This window comes from Penicillium oxalicum, chromosome IV (genome assembly GCF_001723175.1).
Source record: "Penicillium oxalicum strain HP7-1 chromosome IV, whole genome shotgun sequence".
Lineage (NCBI taxonomy): Eukaryota > Fungi > Ascomycota > Eurotiomycetes > Eurotiales > Aspergillaceae > Penicillium > Penicillium oxalicum.
Window position 1 is genome coordinate 2440844 of NC_064653.1, and position 19867 is coordinate 2460710.

Consider the following 19867-nt stretch of genomic DNA (forward strand, 5'->3'; position numbering starts at 1 on the left):
TCAGCGCGGCGTCTGTCCAATTTCTCAACATCCAGATCCGATCCCATGCAAGGAAGATACATGGACTATCCTGAAATTGTCTGTTGCTCTGAGCCGTCTCATCCTATGGGAATCGGTGAGGTAGCATTCATCTTGTATTACTGTAATCTCGTCCTTTTCGTAAGGTTGTGAGCCCAGTCTGTCTTATTGCTCTCGGTACATGTGGCACTTCTTCCTACTTCGGTACATACGGAGAGCGTAGCGGCGTTCGCGAACGAGCTGGAGCATGGCCATGCATCTGCAGGCCCGATGATCAATGGCGTAACTATTTTCGGGGTTTTTTGTTTCTTTTATTTTCTATTTTTTTTTTTTTCTGTTTTCGACAGATAGACCTGTCTCTTTTTTATTTTTCGACCTAGGATAGCGAGGCAGGTGTCTTAGCTTATTCCGACCCGTGAGAGATTTAATCAGCTTTGTGCAAGCAAAAAAGAAAGAAGACTCCGAAACTTTGCTGGAAATTCCATTCATAATTATCTCGCATCCCCCAGTTTGGCACTGGTGTCAATCGTTCTTTGCACCATTCTAAGCCTTTAATCATCGGCCTTAATTCCCTCGACCGACTCTTCTCGCCGCCGTTGTTGACATCGGCCTATTGCAGCCGAAACAATCTCCTGCCCTTAAAATCTATAATCTTATCCCATCTTGTGCATAATCAGCTACTTTTGAAAACTCGTCGCAATGGCCAACACTAGCTCGCATTGTTATCTGCCTCGGTTTGCGCCCGCAGTCGACGGGCACAAACGCCCGGTGTCGATGAAGACGAAACCCACGCCCTCGCAACACGCGCAGTTGTTAACCGCGTGGCAAGAAGGACGATTGGGATCCGTGATGCAGGCCACTTGGGCCATGGTACTGCAATATTACATCCGTTCTGAACACATCTGCTTTGGATATCAGCACATCGATGGGGACTCAGTCTCCTCGAGACACCCCATGCCGCGGCCGGCAACCACAAATTTGGACACTTTCAAAATGTCCATTCAGGAGGATGACTCCATCCGCACCATTTTGGACAAGGCGCAAGCTCAGAGCGATGAAATTTCGCAGCAAAGGGAGACTGGCAATGGCCAGGAAGCCTCAGAGGGGGGCATTCTACCCTTCAATACCATCTTGATGCTTCGGACGTACCGCAAAGCGAACGATATGGCGTCTTCGCCCATCTCTCAACAACCAATTCTAGCAACAGCTCTTCCAGACCAGGTGCGTTCAATTCCTGTCGTATTGAGGCATATCGACACAGAGGGGGTACTTATGACCTAGCCCTGTGCTTGATATATTCCTTGTTGAGACCGGAATGTAAGCTAACTTGCGCCAAATCTGATATAGTGCCTAGTTCGCCTTCATGTGAAAGTATTGCGCCGAGATATCAGCATATTCCTCGAGTGGAGAAACGGAGATATGTCTGGGGAGCAGATGACGAGCGTTGCTCAGGCATTTGAGCAAATCCTGACACTGGTTCTTTCTGCTGAGGACATCGCTATTAGCAAGCTTAATTTGTTCTCGGAGAATGACATGAAGCGAATCCGTCAATGGAACTCTGAAACACCGAAACTTCACGATCGCACGATTCATGACGCAATACACGATCAGGTCCTGAGTGGACCCAGTCGTGAAGCAGTGAGCGCGTGGGATGGTAGTTTGACCTTTGGAGAGCTTGACTCGCTGGCTACAAAACTGGCATATCATCTCCGCATGCAGGGCGTTGGGCCTGAAGCGCGAGTAGCACTCTGCTTCGATAAATCGGTAAGTTTGACCAGTATTCCAAGTCACCTCTGATTTGAATTGTTGAGTATTGCATTGCTTGAAAAATTATTTTTGTCTTCAAATGGTGGTCGTAGGCAATGGATGGCACACGCTAACGCGCTTTGCCAGAAATGGAATATTGTTGCAATGCTTGGCGTCATGAAAGCGGGAGGCGCCTTCGTCCCGCTCGACCCGATCCACCCAACCTCTCGGTTGCAACATTTGATCGAGTCCGTAAAGGCCGAAATCGTCCTATGTTCACCTTCACGCGCCGAATCCCTGCGCGATGCCGGAGACACAATCATTTCCTTGTGTGCGGACACCCTTGATGAGCTGCCGGAGCCTGCCGTGGACGTTGACCTTGCGTCGGGGGTTACGAGTCAAAATGCGGCCTACGTGCTCTTCACATCGGGGTCCACGGGAGAGCCCAAGGTATGTCTTAGAAGCTTTTTTGCTGTTTCATGATGTTGTTTGGCCTTCTTGATTTGCTGTTCCTCTGTTGCAAATCATGAGGCTTGACGCTTTTTCCCGGGAGTTTACCCTTGTGGGATCAGTCAGTCATCGTCTTTAGAAGCGGAACTAATCAGAATCACCAGGGTACCTTGTTGGAGCACCGCGCCTTTTTATCGAGCGCGATGGCGCATGGCCCCAGACTGCACATCTACCGCGAGACGAGAGCCCTTCAATTTGCTGCACACACATTTGACGCGAGCTTGGCCGAATCACTCACGCCTCTTATCCATGGGGCTTGTGTGTGTATTCCGAGTGAAGAGCAGCGTCTTAATGACATTGTAGGTTTTATCAACGAGCACCGTGTAGATCATGCATGCTTCACCCCGTCATTCATCGGCTTCATCGAAATTGAAACCGTGCCCGGTCTCAAGAGTCTCGTTTTGGCTGGCGAGGCAATGTCGCAATCCCAGCTGGCGACGTGGTCGAGAATTCAATTGATCAATGGCTATGGCCCAACCGAGGCCAGTGTCGCATCCGTTCTGAATTCAAGTGTCTCACCCACCACCGATTGCAAAGATATCGGTCTGCCTGTCGGGGTTCGCGCATGGCTGGTAGATCCGGAGAACCATAACCAGTTGGTCCCAGTGGGTTGCCCTGGAGAACTTCTACTTGAAGGCCCTACCCTCGCCCGCTGTTACGTGAACAACCCAGAGAAAACCAATGACTCCTTCATTTATGACCCTACCTGGGTAAACCTTGACCCTGCGGGAGGTTCTCATCGGCGATTCTACAAGACGGGAGATCTGGTCAGGTACAACTCTGACACGGGAGCTTTGAATTACATCGGTCGCAAAGATACGCAAGTGAAAGTTCACGGCCAACGAATCGAACTCGGGGAAATCGAGAACCAGCTCAACAAAGACAACATTGTTTCGCATTGCTGTGTTCTGTTTCCCAAAACGGGGTTTTCCAAGGGCAGACTCGCAGCAGTGATTGCCTGTGCAGGCTTGTCCGCTGAACGGTCGGAAACAGATTTGGAACCTTTGCGACTACTCTCAGTAGCTGAGAAAGCGAGGATAATCCCGGGAATACGCGAGAGGCTATCCACACGCCTGCCAACATACATGGTCCCGCCTATTTGGCTCTGTGTCGAAGCCATGCCCCTTCTACCATCTGGGAAACTCGATCGAAAGGGCATCGCAGGATGGGTGACCAACTTGGAGCAGGACCCAGATGTTGTTGCCGCCAGTTCTGTACCGGAAGCTTTGCGGCCACAGACGCACCCCACAAATGAAAAGGAGGAAGCTCTAGTCGCCATTTTTAGTCGCGTGTTGAATTTACCTCAGACTCATGTGAACTTGGACGAAAGTTTCCTCTCCATGGGCGGAGATTCTATCGCTGCGATGACCTGTATCGGTATGTGCAAGAAGAATGGACTTTCATTGTCTGTCCAGGACGTGCTTCGCAGTAAATCTGTTCGAGAGATGGCTTCGCGGGCTCGAGCCATTGACCATACTGCGGTATATGACGAGGCCGTCGATGTGCCATTCAACTTGTCACCCATTCAGGCTCTTCATTACGGAGTCCGCGAAGAAGGACAAGGTCACTTCAATCAGGGAATCTTCACCCGCTTGAATAAGCCTCTTAGTGCGAAAGAACTCCGCCAGGCAATTGAGTCCCTCGTGTCCCACCACTCGATGCTGCGCGCTCGTTTTGAGGACTCCGGATTCGGTACGGCTTCGAAGCAGCGCATTACTGAAGACGTGAAAGGCTCCTACCGACTGCGAACAACGAGCGTTACAACTATTGAGGAAACAAAGCCGTTCGTCGCTGGCAGTCAAACATGCATCAACGCCTTTACCGGTCCTCTTCTCGCAGCTGACTACTTCGTGGTAGGCAAGGACTCACCTATCCACGTTCTCTCCATGACTGCGCACCACCTGGTTGTCGACATCGTTTCCTGGAGAATCATCCTCGAAGACTTGGAAGACCTCTTGCTGAACCCAGGAAAGGATCTGAGTGTCAATGCTTCTCTCCCATTCCAGAACTGGTGCAAGATGCAAGAGCAGCATTGCCATGCTCTTGTAGAAGAAGGAAAGGCAGCCACTGACCCTCTTCCAGAGATTGACTTCGGCTACTGGGGGCTGACAAATAAACAAACAAAGTACGGCGATGTCGATTGTGCATCATTTGAGATTGATAGCCAGCTATCTCGCAAAATCATGATGGAATGCCACGACACTCTAAGCACTGAGCCTATTGATGTCTTTCTGGCTGCTATGCTCCACTCATTTGGGAGATCCTTTACGGACCGTCCCCTGCCAACAATCTACAATGAGGGTCACGGGCGCGAAGTCTGGGATTCATCCATTGATATTTCCCATACTGTGGGCTGGTTCACCATACTTCAACCAGTCTTCGTGGCCAATCACAGGTCCAGTGGTGCCATTGACACTCTTGTCCAGGTCAAAGACCTTCGTCGTCGTGTTTCCGACAATGGTCGCGCGGACTTTGCTATCAGGGCTTTGCAGTTGGGAGACAAAGGCGGTTCTGAGCACCCCCACCCGTTTGAGATGTCCTTCAATTACGTTGGTCAGCATCGCGATCTTCAGCGAACAGATGGACTCTTCCAGCTCGTGGACCAGATGGCCGGTGAAGCCGGCCGTGGAAGTGACGCAGCTGATTTTGGCAAGGACACCCCTCGCTTCGGGCTATTCGAGATATCCGCGATGGTTGTCAGTGGCAGAATTCGTTTCACGTTCTCGTTTAATAGGTTCATGCGTCATCAGGACCGCATTCGTGACTGGGTCTCAAATTGCCGGCAGGAGTTGATATCGCTGGCAGATCAATTGACGATACTTCCACCTCGCCCGACATTGAGTACATATCCTATGTTGTCCTTGACATATGACAATCTCGACAAAATGCTTTCGCAAAAACTACCCGCGATTGGTGTGTCATCTGCGGACATGATTGAAGACATCTATCCTTGTTCTCGAATGCAACAAGGCATTCTTCTCGGCCAGTCTCGCGACACTTCCTTTTACGCTGTCCACGACACGTTTGAGATTTGCGGTACCGGTTCGACGAGGCCCAATGTGGATCGGTTGATCGACGCGTGGGGTCGAGTGGTCGCTCACCATGGCATGTTTCGAACAATATTCGTCGAGGGTTTAACCCCACGTGAACCCTTGTGCCAGGTGGTGCTGAAGGAGTACAACTTAGTGCCTACCATGTTGTTTTCCACTGCAGAAAATGATGTCTTGGAAACATTTGACGCGCAATCCCCGAAGGACTACAGAGACAAAACTCCTGCCTACAGATTCACAATTTGTGAGACACCTGGTCAGAGGCTCTTCTGCCGGATCGAGCTGAGCCATGCTGCTATGGATGGAAATTCCATTTCAATTCTCATGCGTGACCTTCAACTCGCTTATGCTGGCAGGCTCGAGGAGAGCCGTCGGCCATTGTTCAAAGACTACATCTCTTATCTGCGGGATGCTCCACACAAACCAAGTCTCCAGTACTGGCGCTCGTACTTGTCCGGTGCTCGACCATGCATGTTCCCGAGCCTGACCGATGGAAAGAAATCCACCGAAAAGAGCCTACACTCTGTTCCGGTCAATTTCGAGGCTCTCAGTCAGCTGCAAAAGACCTGTGAGCAACAAGGCATCACATTATCGAATGTTTTCAACGCTGCATGGGGCCTTACTCTTCGCCTTTTTAGCGGCTCCGATGACGTTTGTTTCAGCTACATGGCCTCTCTCCGTGATGTTCCCGTTGATGGTGTGCAATGGGTGATTGGGCCTGTCATTAATCTCATGATTTGTCGCATGAAGATTACTCCCAGTTCACGGCTCATCGATGTGCTTGAGCAAATTCAAAATGACTATGTGGAGAGTCTGCCGTATCGGCATAGCTCTCTTATTGATATACAGCATGCGCTCGCATTATCTGATGCCTCCCTTTTCAATTCTGGTGTCTCATATCGCCGACTTCCTAACACAAGGGATGTTTTGAGCACAGATATTGAGTGTGTCGAAGTTGGTTCTATCCACGATCCTGCCGAATTCCCGGTGTTCGTGAACATTGAGGCCACGGACACGCAAGCGAAGATTGACCTCAATTACTGGACCACTCATTTGTCTGATGTGCAGGCAACAAACGTTGCCAACACTTATGTTCGCTGTCTCGAAATGATCATGACCGAAAGCAACACAAGCGTGAGTCAACTTGACTGTGTGAGCGCTCTGAACAAAGCGCAGATTCGAAAGTGGAACACCAAAATGTCACCAAAATCCGTTGACCAGTGCGCTTATGAAGTCATTCAAAAGATGGCCAGATCTCAGCCCAACTCCTTGGCAGTCGCGGGATGGGATGGGGATCTTACTTTCTCCAAACTCGATCAGTTCTCGTCGAGACTTGCCAGCTACTTGGTCACTTTCGGTGTTGGTCCTGGTAGTTTGATTCCTATCTGTTTTGATAAGTCTGTTTGGAACGTTGTTTCTATGCTTGCCGTCATGAAGGCCGGAGGTGGTTGTATCCCCATTGATGGTACCGCAACCGTTGGTCTCATCGAACAATGGGTTCTTGATCATTCTGTTCAAGTCGCACTGGCTTCGCCCGAAAAGTCACACATCCTCGATGAAGTCATCCCATACGTGGTTCCCGTTAGCGAATCATTGTTGGAGTACCTTAACGACGAGCCCCTTCCATTGACAGCCGCTTATTCCGACCCGGCTTATGTCGCATTCACTTCTGGAACCTCGTGTCGTGCTCGTGGCGTTGTGCTCGAGCACAGAGAGATTATGACCCGCGCGGAAGCGTTCGCGTCTTCTCTCGGCCTCTCTGATTCCTCCCGAACTTTGCAATTTGCAGCCCACACCTCAGACCTCTTCTTGCTCGAAGTCTTTGGAACGTTCAGCTGTGGAGGTTGTCTATGCATTCCAGCTGATATTGAGCAAAGTAATCTTGCTGCGTCTATTAGTGTCCTCGATGCCACTGTCGTATGTATGACTCCCACTATTGCAAGGCTTCTCAATCCGAGGGATATCTCCAGCCTCAACACTTTGGCTTTTGTGGGAGAAGTTTCTTCCCAAAGTTTGCTTCAAATGTGGGCTTCCAATCACATTGAAAGACACATCTTTTTCGGAAACACAGAAGCATCATCAGCCTCATTCCACTGCAGGGTCAGCGACGAGACGGTGGAGGGCTGTCTCGGATTTGTTGTATCTGGTGTACCATGGGTGGTTGACCCAACCAACCACAATGCCCTGGTACCAATTGGAGCTGTTGGTGAACTCGCTGTCGAGGGCCCTATTGTTGCGCGCCGGTACCTGACGGGTGCGCAAGAAAATGAAAGTGAATTCTTCGAGAACCCAGCTTGGGCATCGACATTCCACAATCCTCAGTACCGCAAATTCCACAAGACTGGCGACCTTGTGCGATACAATGCGGACGGGTCTCTCCTCTTCTTGGGACGCAAGACAGCCTCCAGCAAGACCTCAGACTTTCTGGATGTGTCTCAGTTCATTGAGAAATTCTTTGATATGAAGCGAATTTCAGTGGTTGACCGAGTCGCTGTGGGCGAGGAAAGCCAACCTGTCGCCGTTGCCTTCATCAGTCCATTACAGTCCTCAGTTGACTCTACAAGTGTCGCCCTCATTGCCGAGTCTACGCCTGACATGAAATCAATGGCTATGTCTTTGCATTCCCAGCTGGCCAGTCATTACCCAACTAACAAGGTTCCGAGTTTTTACGTTCATGTCTCTTCAATTCCTTTGACACCCTTTGGCAAGCTAAACCACCAGGTATTGAGAAGCCAACTGCAGACTCTCGATGGTTCGCACTGGCAGTCTTTCAATATCAAGAATTTGGCAAAAAATTCTTCTGTTGATACACCATCCACCAGCCATGAGAGCTGGGATAGTCGGATCAAGTTCTGGAAGGAGTACCTGGATGGTCTCGAACCATGCAACTTCCCGTCTCTTTCACATGAAGCTGGCTCTCAAGAGACATTTACGTCAACACTCAAGATCTCCGCGCCAAAACTTCATGCTTTCAGCAAAGTTCCTGGTTTGTCAGTGAGGATAATCCTCCAAACCGCTTGGGCTATTGTGCTCAGATGCTATACTGGCTCTGATGATGTCTGTTTTGGCATCTCAAACGACGGCGACAACATCTCCACCTCAGTTTGCCGGTATCAGTTGAATGACGGCCTTACTTTAAGTCAACTGTTCCAAACCTGCCAGGCTGAACTTGACAAGGCATCTGAAAACCACGCGAGCATCTCCGAGCTGCAAAATGAGCTCGGCTTCAACGATATCGCTTTTTTCAACTCACACTTGGCCTACCACACAACCTCGGCTGTGTCTTCGGACAAAATCACCTCGTCTGATTTGGCCGACGCATGCAAAATTATAGTGACAGCTGTAGTTTGTGAGGACACTGCCAACGTTCACTTCAGCTTCTCCTGCAGCATCATTACCCCCTCTCAAGCATCCTACGTTGTTGATACTTTTGATCATATTCTCGACGAAATAACATGCAATTGGTCGGAGCAGCAGACGCTGAGCAACTTGGACCTGCTTCCTGAACGATCAATTCGACAAATCCGTGACTGGAACTCGTTCCAGCCCCCAAGAGTTGAAAAATGTGCAGATGACTTGATCAAACAACAAGCTCTCCTGCATCCCAGGGCGGAGGCTATCTGCTCTTGGGATAAAAACTTCACATTTGGCCAACTTGAAATTGTTGCTGGTCGCCTTGGCCGTTACCTCACAAATTTGAGAGTGAAGCCCGAGGTATTTGTTGTGCTTTGCTTCGAGAAGTCAGCATGGGCAGTTGTCGCCCAAGTGGCCGTTCTTAAAGCTGGTGGTGCATTTGTCTCCATTGACCCAACTCATCCCGAAGCACGGATGAAGACTCTCATTGATGAAATTGGTGCCGATATTGTGCTCTGCTCCCCCTCCCTTCAACCAAAACTTTCTAAGCTATGCAAGAAAGCATTTGCTGTCTCGCAAAAGTCAATCTCCCAGCTTCCTGAGTCGCCGCTGGCGCTTACGCCAGTCCGACCTTCGCCTCACAACGCGGCATATGCGATTTTCACCTCCGGAACTACTGGAAAGCCAAAGGCAACTGTGGTCGAGCATATCGGTTTGAGTACAACAGCCATGGCGATGATGAATGCGCTTCACATGGACTCTCAGACACGCGCTTTGCAATTCTCGAATTACACTTTCGACGTCAGCGTGATGGAGATTCTAATGGTACTGATGACAGGTGGCTGTGTTTGCGTGCCGAGTGAAGAGGAGCGAATGAACAATCTCGTTGGCGCCGTTCACCGCATGAATGTAAACTATCTGGCTACGCCTCCTGCCATCATGAACACGCTTGACCCGAAGAGTGTGCCTAAGTTGAAGACAATCATCACTGGAGGTGAAAAGATGCCTTCGTACCACATCGACCGCTGGCATGACCGGTTCGTCGTCAATGCTTACGGACCGTCTGAAGCTGCTGTTTGTGCCACCACGGGTGTGAAAGTTGACTGGGAAGGAAATCGAGTCAACGACGATCCAACTTCTATCGGCGTCGCAGTCAATTGCCGAATCTGGATTGTGGATCCTAACAACTACAATCGCCTACTCCCTGTTGGTGCTGTTGGCGAGATGCTGCTTGAGGGCAGCACCATTTCACGTGGCTATCTGGGAAATCCCGAGAAGACTAAAGCAGTTTTCGTTGAAGACCCGGAATGGAGTCGACGAGATGACCTGGCCGACCTGTTTAAGCGTAAATACCGCATGTATCGCACTGGTGACTTGGCACGATACAACCCTGATGGTTCTTTCTCTTTCATCTCGCGAAAGGATACACAAATCAAATTCAACGGCCAACGGATCGAACTGGAAGAAATTGAGCAGCAATGCGTATCTTGCCTTCCTGAAGGGGCCCAAGTCGCAGTGGACGTTGTGGTACCCCAAGAGCGAAGCGTGGCTAAGAGTCTCGCTGCCTTCTTCACAGTCTACGATCATGATTCTTTCCAAGGTGGCAGCAGCAATGAATTTGCGCCCACTATTCAGGGTGCCGATCCTCTGTTACTTCCAATTTCCATCTCCAACATGGACACGATTCAAAAACTCAAAAGCTCTCTGCCCGATCTTCTACCTCAAAGCATCATGCCCAGATTGTTCTTCCCATTGCGGAATCTGCCTTTCACGTCCTCTGCCAAAATAGACCGTCGTCGCCTGCGGGCCATGGTCCAGACGTTGCCGGCGGATATTTTGAAATCATATGTTACATTTAAAACCACTTCTGGCGACGAGGTTTTGTGTTCGAATGGCGTCGATGTCAAACTTCGTGAACTTTGGGAAAGAACCCTTGATCTCAAACCCGGTTCTGTCAGTAACGATGATAGCTTCTTCGCTCTTGGTGGCGACTCTTTCACTGCGATGAACCTTGTTGGAGCTGCTCAGGCTGAAGGAATTTCACTCACGGTCGCAACTATCTTCAAAAATCCTGTCTTGGGTGCAATGGCACAGGCCTGCTCTGTTACTGCCGACATGGGGTCATCTGGGCCTTTATCAGTGAAGCCTTTCTCTCTTGTTCCGTCATCCGCCAACCTGGAAAGCCTACTTGACGAGATATCCGATGCATGTGGGTTGCAAAGAGATGCAATTGAGGACGTTTACCCATGCAGCGCTGTTCAGGAGGGTCTCTTGACTATGTCAATCAAACAGCAGGGCGCTTACGTTGCACAGCCAGCTTTTCGCTTGGCGCAAGGTGCTGATCTCGCACGATTCAAGCACGCGTGGGAACAAACCGTGGATGACTTGGAAATCTTGAGGACCCGAATTCTCCACACAGAGGCAATGAAATTCACGCAGGTAGTGGTGAAGCACGCGCCAATCGACTGGATTTATGCTTCTTCATTTGAGGAATTACCGCATGACTGCATCAATCTTCCCAAACATGAAGGTGCTCCTTTAACTGGATACGCGATTGTTCAGCCACCTCAGTCTTCACCTTGCTACTTCGTTTGGTTTGTTCATCATTCTCTCTATGATGGCTCAAGCATTCCTCTAGTCTATCGGAGATTCGAAGAGAATTACAAGATGCTTCAGACAAAGGCTCCCGCTGCTTCTTACAACCTTTTCATCGACTACTTAGTCCATAAGGACATGGATGAGTCTGATAAATTTTGGAAGGAGTACCTTGCTGGAATTTCCGCCACTCCTTTCCCTCAAACTAAGAATCCGATGCCCGATGCTCTTCGCGCTGGAAACACTCAGCATCACACCATTGAGATTTCTCGACCCTCGGACTCCGTCGAGTTCACAGTTCCAGTTCTCCTTCGTGCCGCATGGGCCCTTGTGCTCTCAACTCACTCTGGTACAGGGGACATTTGCTTTGGCGAGACTTTGTCGGGTCGTAATATCGACCTACCTGGTGTTGGTGACATCGCAGGGCCGGTCCTGTCGACAGTCCCGACACGCATTTTGGTGAACCAAGATATGCCTATTGCCGAATTCCTCAATCACATCAATCAATCCACAAGCGACATGATACCTCATCTTCATTCTGGCCTTCAACGCATTCGCGCTATCAATCAGGATACATCCGCAGCCTGCGGATTCCAAAATTTGTTGGTCATTCAGTCTGCACATGGCCAGCTGGATAGCAACATTTGGGTTGATGAGGAAGTCAAGACTTCTGAAGACTTTTTCACTCACCCCCTTGTCATTGAGTGTGGTATCTCGAAGAGCCATGTCAACTTCACTGTCCATCACGATGAACTCGTCATCAATGGCTGGCAAAGCAAACACTTGGCTGAGCAGTTTGGCCACGTCCTACGCCAACTCATCTCAACCCCCAAGACTAGCTCGGACAAGCTTAAGTCAATCGAAATGATCAGTCCCGAGGAGAAACAGGAAGTCGCACGATGGAACCAGCGGGACATACCCTCTGTTGATCGCTGTGTCCATGACTACATCGAAGAGATGAGCTTGCAAACACCCAACGCCCCGGCAGTCTGCGCCTGGGATCAAGAGTTGACCTACAAGGAATTCTGGGAGGCCGCTTCCTCATTCGCCAACTATCTTGTATCTCGTGGTGTAGGCCTGGAAGTATTTGTCCCTGTTTGCCTTGACAAGTCTGCTTGGGCGATGGTTACACTCATCAGCATCTTGATCGCCGGTGGTGGCTACGTTCCTCTGGACCCTCATCACCCAGTCTCTCGGCATGAAGAGATCTTGAAGGATGTTGGTGCGACTATGATTCTTTGCACACCCTCCTATAGCAACCGATACCGCCAAATTGTCAAGACTGTGATTCCTGTCAGCAAAGACACGTTGAGAGCCTATGGATCCTTGAACACTTCGAACTCAATCCGCAGAAAGGTCACCCACGCAAACATGGCCTACACTCTGTTCACCTCTGGATCCACCGGACGAGCGAAGGGTATTGTTGTCGAGCATCGCAATGCGGTTAGCAGTATCATGGCGTTTGGCCCGATGACTCTAATGGGACCGCAATCCAGGGTCTTCCAGTTTGCCTCGCTGACTTTTGATGCCGCAATCATGGAAACTCTGGCCGTCCTCATGCTTGGCGGGTGCATTTGTGTTCCAAACGAGGATGAGCGGTTGAACGACGTCGCCGGTGCTATCCGCCGTCTCAACGTCACATGGACCTTCCTCACTCCTTCAATTGCAAGCATCATCGAGCCGTCTTCGGTTCCCTCCTTGAAGATCCTTGTCGTGGGCGGTGAAAAAATGTCTCAGGAGGTCATCACAAAATGGGCCAACTTGGTGCACCTCATGAACGGCTATGGGCCCACAGAAACGGTCGTTTTCGCTGTGGTTGACACCGCAGTCGCATCTAGTCGTGACCCTGCACGAATTGGTTATGGTATTCCCTGCACATTGACCTGGATTGTTGATGCGGAAGACCACAATCGCCTTGCGCCACTGGGTGCGGTTGGTGAACTTGCACTTGAGGGTCCTGCTCTGGCACGGGAGTATCTCAAAAACCCTGAGAAAAATGCCGAGGCCTTCATCATCGACCCTGCGTGGGTAGAAGACTTCCCCACATCCAGTGCCTCCTCCCGTCGGATCTACAAGACCGGCGATCTTTGCTACTACAACCCTGATGGATCTATCGAGTATATTAGCCGTAAGGACCATCAAATCAAACTTCACGGTCAGCGAATGGAGCTTGGGGAAATCGAGCACCGACTTTCTGAGCATGCTGCAGTGCGTCATGCAGTGGTTATTCTGCCCAAAGTCGGTCCCCTGAAGCAACGTCTCGTTGCCGTATTGTCCGTCTCCGCCAGTGCTACCGACAACAAATTGATCTCAGACAAGGCATGTGAGCTTGTGGAGATGGGCGAGATGCAAAATGGAGGCCTGGACAAACTCGTCAACATTCAAAAAACTCTCGAATCTCAGCTTCCGGTCTACATGGTACCTCAAACATGGGCTCTGGTCAAGAAGCTTCCGATGCTTGTTTCAGGGAAACTTGATCGAAAGAAAATAGCTGCTTGGCTTGAAAGCATTGACGACGACTCCTACGAGCGTATCATGCAAGACTTCGACAATATGAAGCGAGGCGTGGTCCAGAACTCCGGACCCACACAGGAGAAGGAGGGACCTGTGAAGATTCTTCGTGAGATCGTTTCGCAAGTGCTCAATATGTCCTTGCAAAAGGTTAACTTGGAGCGCTCATTTGTGAGCCTAGGTCAGTTGCCCCCAGTGACGAGCTTTGAGCCCTATTAATACTGACATTGGCATTTTTGTGCAGGTGGTGATAGCATCACTGGGATGGCTGTGATTTCGAAAGCAAGAAGGCAAGGCCTAGTTGTGACATTGAATGATATTCTTCAATCCAAGTCTGTCAAGGAGCTGGCTCAGGCTGCTCAAGCAAGAACACCTGCTTCGACTCGGCAGCAAGAAAAGACAGGCGAAGGGTTCGAATTGTCACCTATTCAAAGGCTGTACACCGGATCCTCAAACTTCTTCAAAGGCGAAGCTCGATTCAACCAGAGCATTACAGTCCGTATCGCTAGGAGAGTGGAAGGCGAGGTGCTTCGTCGCGCCATCAACGCCGTGACGAGCCACCATGCCATGTTGCATGCTCGTATTTACAAGCATGAAGGCAATTGGCAACAGAAGATTGTTGCAGTAAGTAACAGTACAGCTCGTCAGCTCATCATGTCACTAACCATGCGCAGGATGTGGATGATTCCTACCGGTTCCGTGTCCACTCCGTTAATGACACGCGGGCAATGATCCCAAAGATCGCCGACAGTCAGAATTGCCTCGACCCATTCAATGGTCCGATCTTTGCGGCCGACTTATTCAATTTGGAGACTGGAGGCCAAGTGCTTTTCCTTGTCGCTCACCACATGAACATTGACATGGTGTCATGGCGAATCATTCTCCAAGATCTGGAGGAGTTCATTGTTTCCGGATCACTCTCGGATGAGAAGGCTTTATCCTTCCAAACTTGGTGTGCTCTGCAAGCTGATCGTGCGAAGACTCACGATGCGGATCTTTCTCTTCCGTTTTCAACGAAATCAGCAGACCTGGGATACTGGGGGATGGCAGGTGTTGCCAACCAGTACGGTGATCTACAGATGGATTCATTCACATTGAATGAAGAAACGACCAGGATTCTCCTCGACGATTGTCACCAAGCATTTGGCACTGATACTGTCGACATCCTGCTAACGGCTATCATCCGCTCGTTCAAGCGAGTCTTCACAGACCGTGATGTCCCTACCATCTACAACGAAGGACACGGTCGGGAATCGTGGGATGCAAGCATCGACCTCTCAAGGACAGTCGGGTGGTTCACGACAATGACTCCACTGGTTATCGCTGAGAAAGAAGGTATGATGAAACATGCATTATTTTCCCACTCAACAGAGAACAGTTCTGACTTTACCGCAGGGGACCTTGTCGACATCGTCAAGCGTGTCAAAGATACCCGTCGACGGATTGTTGATAACGGAAGACCATACTTTGCTAGAAGTCTTCTGCAATGCGGTCAAAGCTCTTCTGAGGATTTCGAGGTCCCCATGGAGATACTTTTTAATTATCTGGGAAAGCTCCAGCAGCTCGAGCGTGCAGACTCTCTTTTCCGCCATCATGGTGAGACCATCGTCAAAAGCTCTGATTTCGGTACTGCCGGCGATATGGGACCTGAAACTACCCGATTTGCGCTCTTCGAGCTCTCTGCTATTGTTGTCAAAGACTGCTTGAATGTTTCTTTTGCCTACAGCCGAAAAATGTCTCACAAGCTGAGCATCCAGAACTGGATTCGTCAGTGCAAGCAAACACTCGAGGTTGAGGTATCTATCCTCAAAAATACCCCCCCGGAGCCCACGCTTTCCGATTACCCTTTGCTTCCCGTCGATTACAGTAACCTACGGACATTGTCCACGCTCACTTTCAGAAAGCTTGGCATTCGGAGCAAAGACGAGGTCGAAGACATATACCCCTGCTCTCCGATGCAAGAAGGATTGCTATTGAGCCAGCTTCGTGACCCAAGTGCATACATGTTCCACACTATCTTTGAGATCAAAGATGCCCGATCTGGAAAAGTGGATCATGAGCGCCTAGCCAACTCATGGCAACTTTTGGTGGATCGTCATCCAGTCTTGCGCACAGTCTTCATTGACAGCACCTACAGTGGGGGTTCCTTTGATCAACTCGTTCTGCACGATATTTCAGACAATGTCCTTCGTGTTGAGTGTCTGGACTCGCAGGCTGAGCAGAAACTCAAATCAATTTCGCTGCGTGACCTCAATGCTATGAGACCTGCGAAACTGTCGCATCAGTTTACTGTTTGCAGAACCTCCGCTGGGCGTGTTGTGGTTAAAATTGAGATCAATCATGCCATCATTGACGGAGGTGGAGTCGACGTTCTCCTTCGTGATTTGGCTCTCGCTTATGATGGCCGACTTCCCGAAGGTTCTGGTCCGAAGTTCAGTGACTACATTCAGTTTATCAGGTCTCAAAGCCAGCAGTCTGCGCTCGCTCACTGGAAAGCCTATTTGACTGGGGTTCATCCTTGTCATGTTAAGTTTGCAACATCCCTGCGTCAAAAGAGGCAGCTCAAGGGCGTTCTGATGGAGTTCTCGCGTTATCCAGAGCTCCTCAAATTCTGCGAGCAGACTTCGGTCACCCTTGCCAATCTGACCTTGTCAGCTTGGGCAATCGTTTTGCGGGATCTCACGAGAAGCGACGATGTTTGCTTCGGATACTTGTCCGCTGGTCGAGATGCCCCCGTGAATGGCATACAGGACATGGTTGGCATCTTCATCAACATGCTTTGCTGCAGAGTAAATTTCTCTGGTCACCAGACTCTATCAGATATATCAAAAAAGGTCAATGGTGACTACATCCGCAGCATTCCGCACCAAAGCTGTTCGCTCGCCAGCATCCAACATGAACTGGGCCGCCAAGGGCAGTCCCTCTTTAACACGACACTCTCTATTCAGAATCACGGAGTGGGAACAAATTCAAAGGAAAAGGGATTGACTTTCCATTTGCAACATGCACACGATCCCAGTGAAGTAAGTGTACCTGCGTATTCAAACGTTGAACATGCTCATGATGCTAACACCTCGCAGTATGCTGTCACGGTGAACGTCGATATCTCCCGTGGCTCTGAAGGAATCATGCTTCGCTATTGGAATGATTTGGTCAGCGACGACCAAGCCCAGTGTATGGTGGATAGTATTGCCAAGGTTTTCGACGGATTCATTGACTCGCCATCCGCGACTATCTCATCACTAAGACTTGAAGCAAGTATGGTCGAGGACCATGCCTCTGACTGGGCTGTGTCCCAGTCAACTCTCAATGAGAAATCCCGTATGGGGACCGACATATTTGACGACGCCGCCATTCAGAAGCTCGTTGACAGTCGTGTTCATGAGATCATTGGACAGATGGTACGGGAAGGAAAGTTGATGGTGCCACATTCGCAGCAACAAATCTCGGCACCTGTGGACGATGTTGAAGACGAGACTGAATCCTCGTACAAGTTGGATAGGATGCGTGGAACAGCTGATGACTCCGGTGTCTGTTCCGCATCATCGCGCTCTAGTGAGGATGGATTGGGTATTCACCTTGAGAGGAAACTGTGGACTCTTTGGAGCACTGCTCTCGGAATCTCTCCAAACGTTGTGCGACATCAGGACAGCTTTTTCAAGCTCGGTGGTGACAGCATAACCGCCATGAAGATGGTCAGCGCCGCCCGTGAAGAAGGACTGATTCTGACGGTTGCGGACGTATTCAACAACCCCGTCTTTGAGGACATGCTTGCGACAGTGCGTGCAGCCAGTGCTACGCAACGCATATTGGATGTGGACCTCAAGCCTGTCTCAAAGGATGTCGAATCCTTCAACGACAGCAAGCCAACGACGCTGGCGCCATCTCCTTCATCTGACAGTATCTCTGTCCTCAGGTCCATCAAGACCGTGGATGACCTTTCAGTGCAAAACGGTATCTGTCCAAAGATTGGTGTCTTCAAGGGCGGCATTGCGGACGTTCTCCCAGTGACTGACTTCCAAGCCATGTCTCTCACGGCAACACTCTTCAAATCCCGATGGATGTTAAATTACTTCTTCTTGGAAGGCAATGGGCCATTGGACCTTCGGCGCCTCAGGGAAAGCTGCTTGAAAGTTGTTGATGCCTTTGATATTCTCAGGACTGTCTTCGTCTGCTTCCACGATCAATTCTACCAGGTTGTGCTTCGCAAGATACGACCTAGTATCTTTGTGTACGAGACAGATCGCGGGATGGACGAGTTTACGATGAGCTTGCAGCAGCGCGATCGAGAGTACGGACCTCGTGAGGGAGAACAGTATGTTCAGTTCTATGTGGTCAAGAAGAAGAGCAGTGATGAACATCGTATCATGATCCGTCTCTCCCACACTCAGTACGACGGGGTTTGTCTTTCAAAGATCATGTCCGCGATCAAGTTGGGCTACGAAGGCAGCCCTCTACCACCTGTCACTCCTTTCGCCAGCTATCTTCGCCAACTTCCTGGAACAATCGGACCGGATCATTACAATCACTGGGCCAACTTACTGAAGGATTCACAGATGACTCAAGTCGTCCGCCGGAAGGGAACTACCATGTTCCAAAACATTGGCGCCTTTGCAGAAATCCGCAAAAACATCGAAATTCCCCCCTTGGCCCTTGGAAACATTACGATCGCGACGGTTATGCAAGCTGCATGGGCCATCACACTGGCAAAACTTTCAGCTCAATCTGATGTCGTGTTTGGCTTGACAATCAGTGGTCGGAACGCGACCGTACCAGGGATTGAAAGCACTGTTGGTCCCTGTGTCAACGTTATACCTGTTCGCGTCAAGTTCGATGAGAAGTGGACTGGTCTTGAACTTTTCCGCTATCTCCAGAATCAACAAATCTCGAACATGCCATATGAATCGCTTGGCTTCCGTGAAATCATCAAGCAGTGCACCGACTGGCCTGCGTGGACCTATTTCACAACTTCAGTCTTCCATCAAAACGTCGACTACGAAGGCTCGCTTGAACTCGACAACATTAAGTATCGCATGGGCGGCGCGGGTGTCAATGATAACTTCGCCGATCTCACTCTTGTGTCCCGTCCCGCTGATGATAAAAGCTTGAGTGTCACCCTTGGCTACTCAGAGAAAGGCCCAATTGTTCCTGCCTTTGCATCAAAGGTCCTGGATATGGTCTGCGAAATCGTGCAGTCCTTGATCGCGAACCCCTCTACCGCCTTACCCTCGCCAAGCATGCTACGCACCTTGCCACCGCAAGTGGTCGATGACCTCCCATGGTCGACAGATGAGCATTTCCTCAGCTCCCATCTCAAGACCCGATCTATTGCTGAGCTCCTTGTTCACTCTGACGTACTGTCTCGCTCTTGGAGCCAGGTTTTGCCCAACCGCGCCTCGAATCACCCTGACGGTGCCCTCGCAGAAGATGAAAGACTAGGCCAGCCTTCTTTCCAGCTCGACTCGTCATTCTTCGATCTTGGCGGTGATATCTTCAACATGGCACAGGTCACTTGGCTTCTAGAGCAAGAAGGTCTCAAAGTTTGTCTCGAGGACCTTCTCGAACACCCATCCTTCCTGGGTCAAATGGCTGTCTTGGCTTTGCATAACAACAAGTACAAGGAACAGCCCTCGTCAGCACTTGCAACTGGGGCTATCGCAGCTGATCCTGTTGCCATAAACCGCGTGGAAAAGAAAAAGACATGGGAGAAGGCCGTGACCATTGCTCGCAAACTAGCGCGACGAAGCACAGTGATCCCAAGCAATGCCTAGTGGAAGACCTGTCTCACGATTGACGATCGCATGACGATGGCCTGAGGAAATCTTTGAGACGGTGATCCTGATCTGATAAAACGCGCATATCCTATGCTGATGATTGGCCTGATTCTTTTGTCCCTTGTATCTTCCTCGTTGTTATGTTGTTTTTGTTCTTGTTGGAAGTATCATGTAATTTCTGGTCATTCTTTTGTTCCCCTTTTTTATGGTTAGTCTCTATCTATTTTTGTCTTTGATGAGTACATGCCTCTGAATTTGAAATAGCCCAATCAAATATTATATTTCTCAATTGCTAGACTTTCTTTTACG

General features: G+C 49.9%; 1 protein-coding gene across 1 annotated transcript; it reads left to right on the plus strand.

The window, feature by feature from the left end:
• Positions 1-717: 717 nt before the first annotated feature.
• Positions 718-19555, plus strand: POX_d05632 (Nonribosomal peptide synthetase 1; the record flags this gene model as incomplete). Its single annotated transcript, XM_050114473.1, has 8 exons — positions 718-1239; positions 1366-1782; positions 1912-2214; positions 2379-13965; positions 14029-14408; positions 14459-15119; positions 15180-16807; positions 16865-19555. The coding sequence occupies 8 exons, from the start codon at positions 718-720 to the stop codon at positions 19553-19555; spliced, it is 18189 nt and encodes a 6062-aa protein (XP_049969424.1).
• Positions 19556-19867: the final 312 nt, after the last annotated feature.